The sequence below is a fragment of the Anolis sagrei genome, chromosome 4, assembly GCF_037176765.1.
Source record: "Anolis sagrei isolate rAnoSag1 chromosome 4, rAnoSag1.mat, whole genome shotgun sequence".
In the NCBI taxonomy this organism is placed as follows: Eukaryota; Metazoa; Chordata; class Lepidosauria; order Squamata; family Dactyloidae; genus Anolis; species Anolis sagrei.
This window is the reverse complement of record NC_090024.1, coordinates 238,797,549-238,815,318: the sequence shown is the minus strand read 5'-3', so window position 1 is coordinate 238,815,318 and position 17,770 is coordinate 238,797,549. Positions and strand designations below refer to the sequence as shown.

The following is a 17,770-nucleotide window of genomic DNA, read 5'->3' as shown; positions in this document are numbered from 1 at the left end:
AGTTCCCTGTCGGCCGTTACCACCCTCAGCTCCCTCAAGGTCAGTCCAGTCACTTCAAGGATGCCATCCATCCATCTTGCCCTTGGTCGGCCCCTCTTCCTTTTGCCTTCCACTTTCCCCAGCATAATTGTCTTCTCTAGGTTTTCCTGTCTCCTCATGATGTGGCCAAAGTACTTCAACTTTGTCTCTAGTATCTTTCCCTCCAGTGAGCAGTCGGGCTTTATTTCCTGGAGGATGGACTGGTTGGATCTTCTCGCAGTCCAAGGCACTCTCAGCACTTTCCTCCAGCACCACAGCTCAAAAGCATCGATCTTCCTTCGCTCAGCCTTCCCTAAGGTCCAGCTCTCACATCCGTAGGTTACTACAGGGAATACCATGGCTTTGACTAGGCGGATCTTATATATATATTGTAAATCAGAGATGATTCCTTGTCCTTCATAAATATAGTAGTAGTAGAAGTAGTAATACTTTATTAGTTGCCTCTACTGCTTTCTCTTTAATCAGTCTCCTTAAATCTTCTGGAGATATAAATAAACATAGATAAACGTAAAGTTTTCCCCCTTACATTAAGTCCAGTCATGTCCGACTATGGGGGGGTGGTGCTCATCTCCATTTCTAAGCCGAAGAGCTGGCGTTGTCCGTAGACACCTCCAAGGTCATGACTTCATGGAGCGCTGTTACCTTCCCGACGGAGCGTTACCTATTGCTCTACTCACATTGTATTATTATTATTATTATTATTATTATTATTATTATTTGCATGTTTTGAAACTGCTAGGTTGACAGAAGCTGTGGCTAACTGCAGGAGCTCATGCCACTCCCCAGGTTTGAACCTGCGATCTTTCGGTCAGCAAGTTCAGCAGCTCAGCGCTTTAATCCACTGCGCCACGGGGGGCTCCTAAATGATTATAATAATGGCCCCTGGTAGCGCAGTGAGTTAAACTGCTGAGCTGCTGAACTTGCTGAACTGCTGAACTTGCCGACCAAAAGATCGGCTGTTTGAATCCGGGGAGCGTGATGAGCTCCCACTGTTAGGCCCAGCTTCTGCCAACCTAGCAGTTTGAAAACATGCAAATGTGAGTAGATCAATAGGGAAGATAATGGCGCTCCATGCAGTCATGCTGGCCACATGATCTTGGAGATGTCTGTGGACAACACTGGCTCTTAGGCTTAGCAATGGAAATGAGCACCTAGAGCTAGACACAACTTGATTTAATGTCAAGGGGAAACTTACCTTTTTAACAGTAATAGGTAAAGGTTTTCCCTTGATATTAAGTCTAGTTGTGTCCAACTCTAGGGGTCGGTGCTCATCTCCATTTCTTACACAGAGCCGGCATTGTCCATAGACACCTCCAAGGACATGTGGCTAGCATGACTGCATGGAGCGCTGTTACCTTCCCGTTGGAGCGCCACCTATTGATCTACTCACATTTTCATATTTTTGAACTGTTAGCTAACTGCGGGAGCTCACCCCACTCCCTGGATTTGGACCAGTGACCTTTCGGTCAGCAAGTTCAGCAGCTCAGCGGTTTGATCCACTGCGCCAATCATTGTTGATAACACTATGTAAATCTATATAAATAAAAATGTAATATTCATTTGTGGGATTAGCATAACTCAAAAACCACTGGGGGAATTGACACCAAATTTGGACACAAGACACCTAACAACCCAATGTATGTCCTTCGTTCAAAAAAATGATTTTGTCATTTGGGAGTTGTAGTTGCTGGGATTTATAGTTCACCTACAATCGAAGAGCATTCTGAACTCCACCAACGATGGAATTGAACCAAACTTGGCACACAGTTCTCCCATGACCAACAGAAAATACTGGAAAGGTTTGGTGGGCAGTGTCCTTTGGTTTTGGAGTTGTAGTTCACCTACATCCAGAAAGCACTGTGGACTCAAACAATGATGGATCTGGACCAAACACTACACGAATATTCAGTATGCTCAAATGTGCAGGCATGGGCAAACTTAGGCACTCCGGGTGTTTTGGACTTCAACTCCCACAATTCCTAACAGGGTGTTTGGGACCTGAAGTCCAAAACACCCGGAGGGCCCAAGTTTGCCCATGCTTGATATAGTGTGACAGATCCAAGGTCCACGGTCACCTGCTATGTGTGATGCTCAGTATATACTTCACTCCCATTATCCACATTTATCAGTGTCCCTTCTTGTCCCATTCCAGAGTCCCACTCATATCAACGGGGAGGCATTTTTGGGAGAAGGCGAATTGCTGGACAGACGGAGTGAGGCCCTCTCTGACCCGTTGGTGCTGAAGCAGCCGGAGGAGGACGCGGCGGCTGTGCGGCTTTTGGACCAGATCCCTCTGCACCATTCAGCCTACATCCCTGTGCCCAGGCAAAGGTAGGCTGTTCAACAGTGGAATCTGCAGGAGTCTCTTTCTCTGGAAGTTTTACAGCATCTGTGGGGAGGGATTTGATTGGGTATTCCTGCATGGCAGAAGGGGGTTGGACTGGATGATCTTTGGAGGTCACTTCCAACATTAGGATTATGTGCCCCAATACCAGATACACACAAATTTGAATACTGGCGGGGTTGGTGGGGGATTGATTTTGTCATTTGGGAGTTGTAGTTGCTGGGATTTATAGATCACCTACAATCAAAGGGCGCTTTCCCCCTGCCATGAAGGGTTGCAAGCCTCCCTCCAGCCTTGCACGCTCTCCCTCGCCTGCACATGCACACTTCTCTTCCCTGCACTGAGAATGCCTGCTCTCCCTTCCCTGCTCAGAAAGAGTCCAAATTTGAATACTGGTCAGGTTTGGGGGGAAATTTATTTTGCCATTTGGGAGTTGTAGTTCCTGGGATTTATAGTTCACCTACAATCAAAAAGCATTCTGAACTCCACTGGATTTCCCCTGCTTTTTTTAGTGTTACTCTTTATTTAATGCTTTTTAATGTGATGTATAGTGATTATTATTATTGTTTTAATTGTGATAATTGTTTCAACTATAGTTTTGTACACTATGTATAATTTCTGTATAGCCATCAAATTGTGCCTTTTGTAAGCCGCCCTGAGTCCCCCCTCGGGAGTTGAGAAGGGCGGGGTAAAAGTACCCGAAATAAATAAATAAATAAATAAATAATGCTACTAAGTGCAAAAACCTCCTAACAAAGGATTCCTCCAGGCAGGAATGTCTAACTTGGACATTCCACAGATTGTGTCTGTTTCTGGGAGGTGGTGCTCATCTCCATTTCTAAGCCAAAGAGCTGGCGTTGTCCATAGACACCTCCTAGGTCATGTGGCCAGCATGACTGCATGGAGCGCCGTTACCTTCCTGCAGAAACAGTACCTATTGATGTACTCACATGTTTCTGGGCGGTAGTGCTCATCTCCATTTCTAAGCCGAAAAGCCGGCATTGTCCATACACACCTCCTAGGTCATATGGCCAGCATGACTGCATGGAGCACCGTTACCTTCCCGCAGAAACAGTACCTATTGATGTACTCACATGTTTCTGGGAGGTGGTGCTCATCTCCATTTCTAAGCCAAAGAGCCGGCGTTGTCCGTAGACACCTCCTAGGTCATGTGGCCAGCATGACTGCATGGCGCGCCGTTACCTTCCTGCAGAAGCAGTACCTATTGATGTACTCACATTTGCATATTGTTGAACTGCTAGGGTGGCAGAAGCTGGGACTAACAGCAGGATCTCACCCCCGCTCCCAGAATTCGAACCACTGACCTTTCGGTCAGCAAGTTCAGCAGTTCAGCGGTTTAACCCGCTGTGCTACCGGGGGGGGCATACTTGTTTATAATATTAATAACAACTATTATTATTATTATTATTATTATTATTATTATTATTATGGCTCTGTGGATCTAGAAGTCTTAGTAGACTTCAAGCTAAGCTTTTGGTTGCTGCCTGGTGGAGATCCTTTATTGGGAGGTGTTAGCTGGCCTTGATTGATTCTTGTCTGGAATTCCCCTGCTTTTTGAGTGTTGCTCTTTATTTAATGCTACTATATGCAAAACTGGACTGATCTTGAAGGAGTTGGGGGTGGTGACGGCCGACAGGGAGCTCTGGCGTGGGCCCATGAGGTCACGAAGAGTCGGAGACGACTGAACGAATGAACAACAACAATATGCAAAAACCTCCCAACAAAGGATTCCCCTCGGCAGGAATGTCCATCTATTCTGCTTTGGTTGTGTTGCAGAGGGCATAGTTGCCTCATTCCTTGCAGCCATCCGAGGCATGCATCAATGCACGGCTCTGCTTTACGAGCTCTCCAGGTTGTGTGGCAAAATACACACACACATGCGCACACACACACACACAGAGGCCGGCCACGTCATGCTCCCTGCTGCCGAGGGGGAAGCACCCGGCTAAAAATAAGCCTTTAAATCAGTCGGCAATTATGTGTGTATAATCTTCTTAGATTACAAGCGCAGAGGCGCAGCTCCGCTTTGCCTGAAACAACAGGAAGCGACTTCCATCTCCTGGGCCTTGAAAGTGGTGCGCATGAGTGTGTGTCTATGCGCGTGCAACAGCGGGGAAGGGCGCCTCCTGGTGGAAATGTGGTCCAAAGTTAATCTGTTTGGGCAAATGAGAAAAAAAACCTGATGGAGTCTCCTTTGGATGGACATCTGTCGGGAGTGTTTTGATTGTGTCTTCCTGCAAAAAGGGGCTGGATTGGCGAGCTCTTGGGGTCTCTTCCTACTTTTATGTTTCTGTGATCTTCATGTTTAACCCAAATGTGCTGTAAACAGAAGTTGCCACAGGTTGTGACTTTCTAGACTCTCTAGACCAGGCATGGGCAAACGTGGGCCCTCCAGGTGTTTTGGACTTCAACAGCCGGGATTGAACCAAACTTGGCACACAGAACTCCCATGACCAACTGAAAATACTGGAAGGGTTTGGTGGGCATTGACCTTGAGTTTGGGAGTTGTAGTTCACCTACATCCAGATATCACTGTGGACTCAAACAATGAAGGATCTGGACCAAACTTGGCATGAATATTCAATATGTGTTCACAACATTCAAATGTGAACACTGGGGGAAAATAGACCTTGATATTTGGGAGTTGTAGTTGCTGGGATTTATAGTTCTCCTACAATCAAAAAGCATTATGAACTCCACCAATGATGGGATTGAAACAAACTTGGCTCACACAACTGCCATGACCAACACAAAATAATGGAAGGATTTGTTGGGCATTGACTGAGTTTTGGAGTTGTAGTTCACCTACATCCAGTGATCACTGTGGACTCAAACAATGATGGATCTGGACCAAACTTGGCACGAATACTCAATATGTCCAAATGTGAACACTGGTGGATATTGACGGAAAATAGACTTTAACATTCGGGAGTTGTAATTGCTGGGATTTATAGTTCTCCTACAATCAAATAACATTCTGAACTCCACCGATGATGGAATTGAACCAAACTTGGCACACACAACTCCCATGACCAGCAGAAAATATTGGAGGGGTTTTGGTAGGCATTGACTTTGATTTTTGGAGTTGTAGTTCACCTACATCCAGAGAGCACTGTGGACTCAAACAATGAAGGATTTGGACCAAACTTGTCATGAATATTCGATCTGTGTTCACAATATTCAAATGTGAACACTGGGGGAAAATAGACCTTGATATTTGTGAGTTGGAGCTACTGGGATTTATAGTTCACCTACAATCAAAAAGCATTCTGAACTCCACTGATGATGGAATTGAAATGTGAACACTGGGGGAAAATAGCCCTCGATATATGGGAGTTGTAGCTGCTGGGATTTACAGTTTCAACTACAATCAAAGAGCACTGTGAACCCAGCCCATAATGGATCTGCACCAAACTTGGCACGCTACCTACATGGCCAACATTGAATACTGGTGGGGTTGAAGAGCTGTTTTTGAATTCTGGGAGTTGTAGTTCAGCAACACCAAAAGAGAAGAGTCGGACAGGCAGAGAGATCTTGAGCTTTCTCTGCTAAAGAGGTTCATAAGACCATCAGAAATATGTGTTTTCTGATGGTCTTTGGTGACCCCTCTGAAACCCCCCTCGCGACCCCCAGGTTAAGATAAATGCAGCTTGATTCCACTTTAACCGCCGTGATTCAATGCTATGGAGTGCTGGGAGTTGTAGTTTGGTGAGGCACCAGCGTCCTTTGGCAGAGAAGGCTAAAAACTTTGCAAAACTACAACTCCCAGGATTCCATAACACTTGAGTCAATGGCAGTTCATGTGCTAAGTTGCATTCTACAGTGTAGAACAGTGATTCCCTAAGTTTGGCTTCCAGAATCCCTGACCACTGGACATTATTTGGCTGGAGTGTGCAGCCGGTGTGTGCGCATGGCTCTGACCCTGAAACCCAAGCGGCGCAGAGTCTCTTGGCTCCCGCCGCGGCTCCGAAGAGACCTGTTAAGGCATTGCGCTCGTAGAAAACAGCTCGCCTTGGCCGCTTGCCCACTTGGCATCGCCTCTGAAAGCCTTTTCCGGACCTGGCTGTGTACTCGCTGGGTAGGTTAGTGTTTGTTCTGTGTACTTGTTCTCCTTCTCCACCCCAAAACCACCAAGGGATTCATTCGAGGGGTTTGGAGGGGGAGGAAGCATTTCCTTTTCTCTCTCTGCAAAGCTGCCCTTGAAATCCACTTTGACCATTTCGAGGTGCAACATGAATGCAAATTTGGCACCACTTTAACTACCATGGCTCAGTGGCTCAATGCTATGAAATTGTAGTATTTGTAGTTTAGTAAGACATCCACACACTTTGGCACAGAAAGCTAAGAACTTTGCAAAACTATAACTGTCATAATTCCATAGCATTGAGTTATAGCAGTTAAAGTGGTGCCAAAATGCATTCGACAAAGTAAACCAGGCATGGGCAAACTTTGGTCCTCCAGGTGTTTTGGACTACAACTCCCAGAATTCCTAACAGCCTTCCGCTCGACAGGTCGAGCAATGCCTTCGGCGTTCTGCCAGGCTGTGACAGAAAAAGATAAGGGCCGCTCAAGGAAAACGAAACCAGTTCCTGAGTGCTTGTAATGGCTTAAAAATTCCAAGCATGGGAAAACTAGTCAGATGAAGCATCGTTTAGAATCCTGCTCTGTTCTTGTTCTTGTGTCATGGAAGCCATGGTTGGAAGATTCATGCTCAACAAGGATTTTTTGTTTCTTGGTTTGGCTTTTTGTCCCTTGTGATTACATACTCATGCCTTGGATCAACGTTTCCTGTTCTTTGGATTTTGTTAGAGAAGTATGGACTTTGTTTTTGGACTTTCTACTGAACTTTACCTTGGACTAATTTGTTCCTGCTTATCTTCTTACCTAATTGGATTTACCTATTTCTTTAAAGTGCCTTTTTACTTAGCTGCTTTTACTTATATTGTTTTTCCCTACTCATCATGTGGTGTTTTTAAGTCAGAGGGTTATTCCTGTCTTGTCCAATTAGTAGAATCCTCCATTCAACTTGTTGTCTTGGGGATTTGGGGTTGTAGAGATATGTTTATTATAAAGTGTTTATTATACTGTGTTTAAACTGTATTTATGTTTTACATTGGTTGCCGTGGCCTAGCTGTGAGAGATAGGTTGCCATGGTGACAAGGCAGAAGAGGAGGTGGGCGGAGCTTAAGGAGAAAAAGGTTTGAAAGTGACAGTTAATTTTCAGTCAGGAGGATGAGACCCTGAGAGGAGGAGCAGAGTCAGATAGGACTCTGGGAAAGTAGCAGAGTCAAGTAGGGACTCTGAGAAAGTAGTTTAGTCAGGAAGATGAGACCCTGAGAGGAGGAGCAGAGTCAGATAGGACTCTGGAAAAGTAGTTTAGTCAGGAGGAAGAGACCCTGAGAAGAGGGCAGAGTCAGTTAGGGCTCTGTGGTGTGAAGCAGTGTAAATTCAGTTAGTTCTTAGTATTTGTGAATATTTTTTCAGCAAGGGAGCTGAAGGTGAAACCTCGTTAGATTGCTTGAGTTAAAAAGAATCTAACAGAGGGGGTTTTAGGATCGCCAGTAGTGGAAGACTGGGGATCAGTGGTTTGTTCCGGTATAGGACAAACAGTGTGAATATTCACAACAGGGAACACTGAAATAATAAAGCACTTCACTGAAGAAAGAGTTTATAAGATTGTAACAACTAAAGCCTGAATGTATCTCAACCAAGCCATATTGTAACCATCAAGCATATGCCAAGCTCAACATCTCAATATTGCAACAATTACGCTTTGTTTAACAATAAACTTGTTCTCTTTGTATTTTAAACCTGCCTCCTCCATTGATTTTACGTTCGGTGCATTCCACTCTACCAAAGTTACCTCACAACGCAAATAGGGATAAACAGAGACTTTAAGACCAGCGTCTCTAAACATATTGGTGGCAGTTTAATTTAATAGCAGTCTAGGAACTTTCTGTACATTTTTGGTGGTCCCATTTGGTGGGATTAACGCACGACTTTACTTTTTATTGGTGGCATTGATACGTCTTTACAGGGGTGTTATATCCCTTCTAAAAGCTGTGTGGAGGAGGAGGAGGGAATAAATTATATCCAGGTCTTTGGGGAAAGGTCTCTTGTTTCACATGTTTGCGCATGTGGGTCGAAAAGGAACCGGTCCAGACCCAGCCGTTGTCCATCTCCCTTTTGTATTTGTAGGTTTTGGCAGCAGTCTGTTTTGGAGTATCTTGCTCAACGAGCAGAGCTGATTTCCAAGCTATGTTCCAACTTGGAAACAGGTGCAATGTTTGGGATGCTTCCGGGGCTTGGAAAAAATAACTTTTTGGGAGACTCGAAGTCCCACAGTCCCCCATTCAACACAATATTAGATATTAGATATGGAAGGTGTTGGGTTCAATCCCTGTTCATTACATATAGATCTTCTGCAGTTTCTTTATTGTGTCCACTTCTGGGCGCCACAATTGAAGAGAAATATTTACAAGCTGGAATGTGTCCAGAGGAGGGCGACTAAAATGATCAAGGGTCTGGAGAACAAGCCCTATGAGGAGCGGCTTTATGTTTAGCCTGAAGAAGAGAAGGCTGAGAGGAGACATGATAGCCATGTTTAAATATGTGAGAGGAAGCCACAGGGAGGAGGGAGCAAGCTTGTTTTCTTCTGACCTAGAGACTAGGACACAAAACAATGGCTTCAAACTACAAGAAAGTAGATTCCACCTGAACATTGGGAAGAACTTCCTGACTATGAGAGCCGTTCAGCAGTGGAACTCTCTGCCCCGGAGTGTGGTGGAGGCTCCTTCTTTGGAAGCTTTTAAGCAGAGGCTGGATGGCCGTCTGTTGGGGATGCTTTGAATGCAATTTTCCTGCTTTATGGCAGGGGGTTGGACTCGATGGTCCACGAGGTCTCTTCCAATTTTATGATTCTATGTGTATTTATTTATTTACAGTATTTATATTCCACCCTTCTCACCCCGCAGAGGACTCAGGGCAGATTACAATGCACATATGCATGGCAAACATTCAATGCCATTAGACAGACAACATATATAGACAGACACAGAGGCAGTTTAACATTCCAGCTTTCTCTGGCTTCATGAGGTTATGCTCGATTCCGGCCACAGGGGTAGCTTCTGCTTCACCGTCCACTTGTGACACGGAATCCTTGATGGAGTACTTCCTCATTCTTCTGCATGCTGCTGGAAGGTTTTATGGTGTCGTGAATTAGTTAAATTAGCCTCCCCGCCTAAAGTGGTACCTAAATTTCCTACTTGACAGACGCAACTATCTTTCGGGCTGCATAGGTCAACAGCAAGCTAGACTATTAATGGTTGGGAGCTCACTTCAACCTGGGCTGGCTTTGAACTCATGACCTCCCGGTCTGTAGTGATTTAATGCTACTAACTAGCTGCAAATACTTCTTCGTTCTTCTGCATGCTGCTGGAAGATTTTATGGTGTCGTAAATTAATTAAATTAGCCTCCTCGCCTAAAGTGGTACCTAAATTTCCTACTTGTCTTTCGGGCTGCATAGGTCAACAGCAGGCTAGACTATTAATGGTTGGGAGCTCATTCCGACCTGGGCTGGCTTTGAACTCATGACCTCCCAGTCAGTATTTAATGCTAATAACTAGCTGCAAGTACTTCCTCATTCTTCTGCATGCTTCTGGAAGGTTTTATGGTGTCGTAAATTAGTTAAATTAGCCTCCTCGCCTAAAGCGGTACCTAAATTTCCTACTTGACAGATGCAACTGTCTTTCGGGCTGCATAGGTCAACAGCAAGCTAGACTAATAATGGTCGGGAGCTCTCTCGGACCCGGGCTGGCTTTGAACTCATGAACTCTCGGTTAGTAATGATTTAATACAGCTGGTTACTAATTAGCTGCACCACAGATTTAATGCAACTTGATTCCAAATCAACTGCCAGTGCTATGGACTTGTGGGAGTTGTAGATTTTACGAGCCTTCCCTGCTAATGTGTGCCAATGCGTCATTAAACTACAAATTGCACAATCCCATAGCATTGAGCTATGGCAGTTCAAACTGTATTAATTCTACAATGTAGATGCATCATTTTTGGTCCTGGGTCTTTCTTGATATCTTGGGATTCTATATAAATTCCAGATTTAAATATATTGCAGCCTTTTCAACATTTTGTAAATTGAGACCTGGGTCCCATATGGCCAAATATCCCCAGAGGATAGCAAAAAAATGTATGTTTTTGCATGGATGCTAGATAGACAACATTGTTCTCTGCTAGATAGGTAGACAACATTGTGGAGCCTATGAATCATGATGATTGCCGATAGTTATGGTATTATTGCAACATACTGTATGCTTTATTTGCTGATCCTTGACCGCAATAAAATGTTGTTTACTTAAGTGCATATCATGAGTGGGAGAGGCTAAATAATCAGTCGGAGACACACACACACACACTGCTTAATAATGTCATATACCAGTGTTTCAAATGCTTTGCAAGGCTAGCGCTTTCCCAACATTCCAGATAAAAAGAAGTTGTTTCACGCTTTGACGTTATAGTGCTATGATTCCGCTTTAATCAGGGAATTTGTAGTTTAAGGAGCAATATTTAGAGATGGGACCCTGGGTGAACCGCTGAACTTGCTGACCGAAAGGTTGGTGGTTCGAATCCAGGGAGCAGGGTGAGCTCCCACTGGTAGCCAGACTTTGTTCATTTTCATGGTTTCTTCCTTTCTGTTGAAATTGTCCACATGCTTGTGTATTTCAGTGACTTCTCTTTGTAGTCTGACATGGTGGTTGTGAGAGTGTTCTGTGTTCTCAAATAAATTGCTACCAGTATTAAAAAAAACTCTAAAATTACAACAGCACAACAACAGAGAGGAAACAAACAAGGTCATCTAATCACCTCTCAACAAAAGTTTGCTCCAGTCACTGTCAGGCCATTATATGCTAATGAAGATGGTCAGTTGAAGCATTCACACCTAGCTCCAGCAGACAAGAGTCCTTTGTCCCACTCTGGTCATTCCACAGATATATAAACACATTTCCCTAGTTCCAACAGACCTCACTACCTCTGAGGATGCTTGCCATAGATGCAGGCGAAACGTCAGGAGAGAATGCCTCTAGAACCCAGTGATTCCGGCCATGAAAGCCTTCGACAATACAATAATAATAATAATAATAATAATAATAATAATGGCTTCTGCAAGTGAAACAAATGGTAGAAAAAGAGAAAATGCACTGGCAGATTATGTGAAAGGCAGTCGAGAACCAACTATGATGGAAGTCAATAGTAGAAAATTGCCTAAAGTGCAAAACACAAAGAACAAATATTGTCAAAACACAGTGCAGAGCAAAAGAGAAAGCTGGCGGAAGAAGGCTCTCCATGGACAGTTCCTGGGAAAAATTGAGAGCCAAATTGACAAAGAAAAAACATGGCTGTGGCTCACAAATGGAACTTTGAAAAAGGAGATGGCAGCCCAAGAACAAGCTATTAGAATAAATGCCATCAAAGCCAGAATTGAAAAGTTGACAACAGATTCCAAGTGTACACTCTGCAAGGAAGCAGATGAAAGGATGTATCACATCCTCAGCTGCTGCAAGAAGATCACGCAGACGGACTACAAACAAAGGCCCAACACTGTTGTTCAGATGATACATTGGAACTTGTACCACAAATAACATCTGTTTGTGACAAAGAACTGGTGGGATCACAAGCCTGAAAAAGTTACAGAAAATGAACATGTGAAACTACTCTGGGACTTCCGAATTCAGACTGATAGAGTCTTGGGAGCACAAGACTCCTGGCCTCACGATTGTGGAAAAAAACAAAGTATGGATCGTCAGTGTTGCAGTGTCAGGCGATAGCAGGATTGAAGAGAAGCAAGTGGAAAAGCTTACACGACATGAGGATTTAGAGATAGAACTGCAAGGTGGTCAAGGTGGTCCCAATGGTGATCGGCACACTAGGTGCAGTGCCTAAAGACCTTGGCCTGCACTTAAACACAATTGGCGCTGACAAAATTGCCGCCTGTCAGCTGCAAAAGGCCACTCTACTTGGATCTGCACGCATTATTCGCTGATACATCACAGTCCAAGACACTTGGGAAGCGTCCGACGTGTGAGCAAATAAAAAAGGCCAGCAGAGTGATCTTGTTTGCTGTGCACTAATCTTGTTATGTATCTGTGCACTATGTTTGCTGTGCACTAATCTTGTTGTGGGAGTTGAAGTCCAAAACACCTGGAGGGCCCAAGTTTGCCTATCCCTGATCTAGATGCAGGGAAAGATCCATAATAATAATATGGATCTTGTTTGCTGTGACATACTGTGCTTTCGTATCAATAATAATAATAATAATAATAATAATAATAATACAAAGTATGGATTGTCGATGTTGCAATCCCAGGTGACAGCAGGATTGAAGAAAAACAACTGGAAAAGCTAACATGATATGAGGATTTCAAGATCGAACTGCAAAGACTCTGGCACAAGCCAGTAAAGGTGGTCCCAGTGGCGATCGGCACACTGGGTGCAGTGCCTAAAGACCTTGGCCTGCACTTAAACACAGTCGGCACTGACAAAGTTACCATCTGCCATGTGCAAAAGGCCACCTTACTGGGATCTGCACGCATTATTCGCCGATACATCACACAGTCCTAGACACTTGGGAAGTGTCCGACGTGTGATCCAATTCAACAGCCAGCAGAGTGTCTGCTGTGGACTCATCTTGTTGTGTTTCGAATAATAATAATAATAATAATAATAATAATAATAATAATAATAATCCAATACAACAGCCAGCAGAGTGATCTTGTCTGCCGTGGACTCATCTTGTTGTGTTCCTAATAATAATAATAATAATAATAATAATAATAATAATAATAATAATGGATTAGGGTTGTTGTGTGTTTGGGATGCACCTCCCAGTGCCTTTTCAACAGTATATGCAAAAGGAATTTAGGGACCTCAAGGTTAACATGGGCCAAAGCCAATGCTGCATCAGTTGCATCTAGACCGGCTGTTAGGAATTGTGGGAGTTGAAGTCCAAAACACCTGGAGGGCCCAAGTTTGCTCATGCCTGATCTAGATGCAAGAAAATAATACATTTGCGGGTTTAACTTATGCAGATTTGATCAATATCTTCTCTGTGGCTCCTCTGCGGCTCCTCTGTAGCCAACATCTGGCAATCTAATGTTTGCAGCGGCATCTGCTTGCCAAAAGCCTATCGTCCTGGTAACATCTGTTAATCATATTTGGCTCTTTGCTTTTGTTGAAGCTACAAGGACAGCAACAGGAAGCTCGGTCTCTAATTTCCTTTTTCCTTTCTCTCAAGCGCCTGGATCTTTGCCAGGCCCAGGATGGGCTTTGGAGTAGATAAAATGGAAGTAGGGTTTGTTTACTCCGTTGTATTTGTTTGTCCTGCCAAAGGAAGCAGTGTGGATATGGGTGGAGGTTCTCCAAAGCGTCTCAAAAGGAGTTCCCATTGGCTCTCTTTGCCTCCTGAAGGCACTGATAGGCTGCAAGCCTTGTGAGGCTGTTTACATGCAGTGTTTGTGTGTGTGTTTAAAGAGCAGTGTCTGCAGCCTGATAACAGCCGGGGACTGCTTTGCAAATGTAGGAATCGAGACCAATGCTGATCTCCACTGACCATTTAATGCAGTTGGAAAGTAGCTGCAAACTCTGGTGTCTGGACAGCAAAGTCCCACTAAAGAATATTTCCTGGGCTTAAACCAGTTGCAGGATTTCCTATGTAATTACCTGCACAGCAAAACCACTTTCTTCAATATCTCAAGGCAGATCTCAAAGGTGCATCTGCAACGTAGAATTAATGCAGTTTGACACCACAACTGCCATTGTTTTTGGTCGTGTCAGGAGCAACTTGAAAAACTGCAAGTCGCTTCTGGTGTGAGAGAATTGGCCGTCTGCAAGGACGTTGTCCAGGGGATGCCTGGATGATTTGATGTTTTTATCGTCCTTGTGGGAGGCTTCTCTCATGAGGAGCTGGAGCTGATAGAGAGAGCTCATCTGCCTCTCCCCGGATTCGAACCTGCGACCTGTCAGTCTTCAGTCCTGCCAGCACAGGGGTTTAACCCACAACTGCCATAACCCAATGCTATTGAATGGTCAGAGGTGTAGTTCTATAAGGTCTCATCCTCTCTGTCAAGATGTGCTGGTGCCTCATTAACCTACAGACCCCAGGATCCCATAGCACTGAGCCGTGGGCAGTCAAAGCAGTTTGAAACTTCGTTCAGTGCACAGTGTAGACACGCAATCAGTTATTGACAAGTTGAGATATTGACAAGCTAGAATGTATTCAGAGGAGGGTCGTTGATGTCAATGATTTAAATCAAGAACTAGTTTTCTAAGATCTGCAGAGACACTCACTGGAACACCTCAGCAAGCGAGGGTCCAAAAGTGGCAGGCTCAAACCTAGAACCTCAATCAATGGCTGATAGCAAATGAGAGACTCCAACCTTCAGAAGAGGGGCTACAAAGTGGAATCCTCGACATGCGAGTGTGGTGAAGAGCAAACCACTGACCACCTGCTGCAATGCAACCTGAGCCCTGCCACATGCACAATGGAGGACCTCCTTGCAGCAACACCAGAGGCACTCCAAGTGGCCAGATACTGGTCAAAGGACATCAACTACCAAGCTTGCAAACTTTATGTTTTGTTCGTTTGTTTGTTAAAAAACGCATTACAACTGTTTGGTTTGCTCCTGACACGATAAATAAAATCCAGAGGAGGGTGACTAAAATGATCAAGGGTCTGGAGAATGAGCCCTATGAGGAGCGGCTTAAAGAGCTGGGCATATTTAGCCTGCAGAAGAGAAGGCAGAAAGGAGACATGATAGCCATGTATAAGGGAAGTCATAGGGAGGAGGGAGCAAGCTTGTTTTCTGCTTCCCTGGAGATTAGGGCACAATGGAAGAATGGCTTCAAGAGAGGAGATTCCATCAGAACATGAGGAAGAACTTCCAGACTGTGAGAGCCGTTCAGCAGTGGAACTCTCTGCCCTGGAGTGTGGTGGAGGCTCCTTCTTTGGAAGCTTTTAAACAAAGGGTGGATGGCCTTCTGTTGGGGGTGCTTTGAATGCAATTTTCCTGCTTCTTGGCAGAATGGTGTTGGACTGGATGGCCCACCAGGTCTCTTCCAACTCTAGGATTCTATAATTCAGTTGCAAAACTTCAGACAATGGCTGCTTTTAAACACAGCCCACCAACTCCTCCTTTTCTCTTTCTCCTCCTCCTCTGTCTAGCTCCCTTTTTAATCTGCATTGGCATTGGAAGGATAATGGAACAAGAACTAGAGAAACCCATATTTTTGGTGTTGGGTTGCACACTGGCAATGAAGACCCACATAGTCAAAGCAATGGTATTCCCTGTAGTAACCTATGGATGTGAGAGTTGGACCATAAGGAAGGCTGAGAGAGATGCTTTTGAACTGTGGTGTTGGAGGAAAGTGCTGAGAGTGCCTTGGACTGCGAGAAGATCCAACCAGTCCATCCTCCAGGAAATAAAGCCCGACTGCTCTTTGGAGGGAAGGATAGTAGAGGCAAAGATGAAGGAAGTACTTTGGCCAGAGAAGACAGGAAAGCTTAGAGAAGACAATGATGCTGGGGAAAAGGGAAGGAAAAAGGAAGAGGGGCCAGCCAACGGCAAGATGGATGGATGGCATCCTTGAAGTGACTGGCTTGACCTTGAAGGTGATGGGGGTGGTCACGGCTGACAGGGAGCTCTGCCGTGGGCTGGTCCATGAGGTCACAAAGAGTCGGAAGCGACTGAACAAATAAACAACAACAGACACAGAGAACTGGGAAGCCCTGGCCCTTGAGAACTCTTAACTAGAGGTCTGCTGTGACCAGCAGTGCTGGCGTGGGCTGGTCCAAGAGGTAACCTTGGAAGTGACTGAATGAAAAAACAACAACAAAAATAATCCCTGGAGCTGAGAAGCCACCACTCGCTCCAAAAACTTGCCCCCCCAAAAAGATTTGAATTGGGTGAAGTTTATTGTGTTCGTAGGAATAATTGGGTGGGAATATTATGTTGTGATAGAGCCTATGAGTACTGATACTATTGGGAGTACTAATGTTAGGAGGGGAAGAAAGACTACTTGTGAACAACATATTATGTGTTTATTTTTCTATCAAACTCTCTTATTTTTATTTTTTGTTTTAGTTTCTGTTATTATTTTTTGTTTGTAAATTGTTATAGATATATAATAAACTTTTTTAGTATTTCGAAAACATGCAAATGTGAGTAGATCAATAGGTACCGCTCCGGCGGGAAGGTAACGGCGCTCCATGCAGTCATGCAGGCCACATGACTTTGGAGGTGTCTACGAACAACACTGGCTCTTCGGCTTAGAAACGGAGATGAGCACCAACCCCCAGAGTCGGACTCGACTGGACTTAATGTCAGGGGACAACCTTTACCTTTTACCTGCTTTGAACTAGTTTATATGGCAGTGTAGATGGGGCCAGGCTGACTCTAACCTCTTTCCAAATTGCCAAGCATTGCAAAGGTAACAGTGGCCATCCGGATAGCAAAAGCACAATGCCAATGTGTTCCTGTGGTGAGGAAATAGAGCGGCAGCTGCCGAAACCGCAAGCGGGTCTTGGCATTTCCTGCCTTTTGGACATTTGTGGGAGAAACAGGAAGCTTCCTTGTTGCCAGTTTGATTTTCAGGTCGATCGGCGATTTCATCCCCCTTGGAGAGTGTTCCTTGCATTGGCATTCCTTGGCAAAATTACTTTTCTGGATCATTGAAACTTTCCCATTGTGTTGTGTACATTCAGGCCCAACAAGTGACCATCGGAACGTCAGGAGAGAATGCCTCTAGAACATGGCCATATAGCCCGAAAAAACCTACAACAACCCAGTATTAAAACACTCTAATATCAGGACAGTACATAAAGACTCAGAAAACGGGAATTCCAGACAAGAAACAATCAGGGCCAACTAACACCTCCAAACAAGGAATTCCCCCAGGAAGGAAGTAGCCAGGCTTTGAAGCTGCAAAGCTATTCAGTGCTTATTACTCTGACCAATTGCAACATTCACAAACAAGAGTTCTTTCTCCCACCTTGGACACTCTAAAGGTAAAGGTAGTCCCCTGACATTAAGTCCAGTCATGTCTGACTCTGGGGTGTGGTGCTCATCTCCATTTCTAAGCTGAAGAGCCGGCGTTGTCCGTAGACACCTCCAAGGTCATGTGGCCGGCATGACTGCATGGAGCGCCGTTACCTTCCCGCCGGAGCAGTACCTATTGATCTACTCACATTTGCATGTTTTCGAACTGCTAGGTTGGCAGAAGCTAGGGCTGACAGCGGAAGCTCACGCGGAACACTCTACAGGTATTTAAACCTCACTTGCCTAGTTTCCATCAGACCT

The 17,770-nt window shown here is 44.6% G+C and overlaps 1 protein-coding gene across 1 annotated transcript in view; it reads left to right on the top strand.

Moving 5' to 3' along the window:
- Window positions 1-17,770, top strand: part of SLC2A4RG (SLC2A4 regulator) — a 59,021-nt gene that overhangs the window by 12,962 nt on the left and 28,289 nt on the right. Inside the window, exon 2 of the mRNA XM_060771897.2 lies at window positions 2,192-2,370. Coding sequence (XP_060627880.2) covers window positions 2,192-2,370 — 179 coding nt within the window. The remainder of the gene's footprint in view (window positions 1-2,191; window positions 2,371-17,770) is intronic.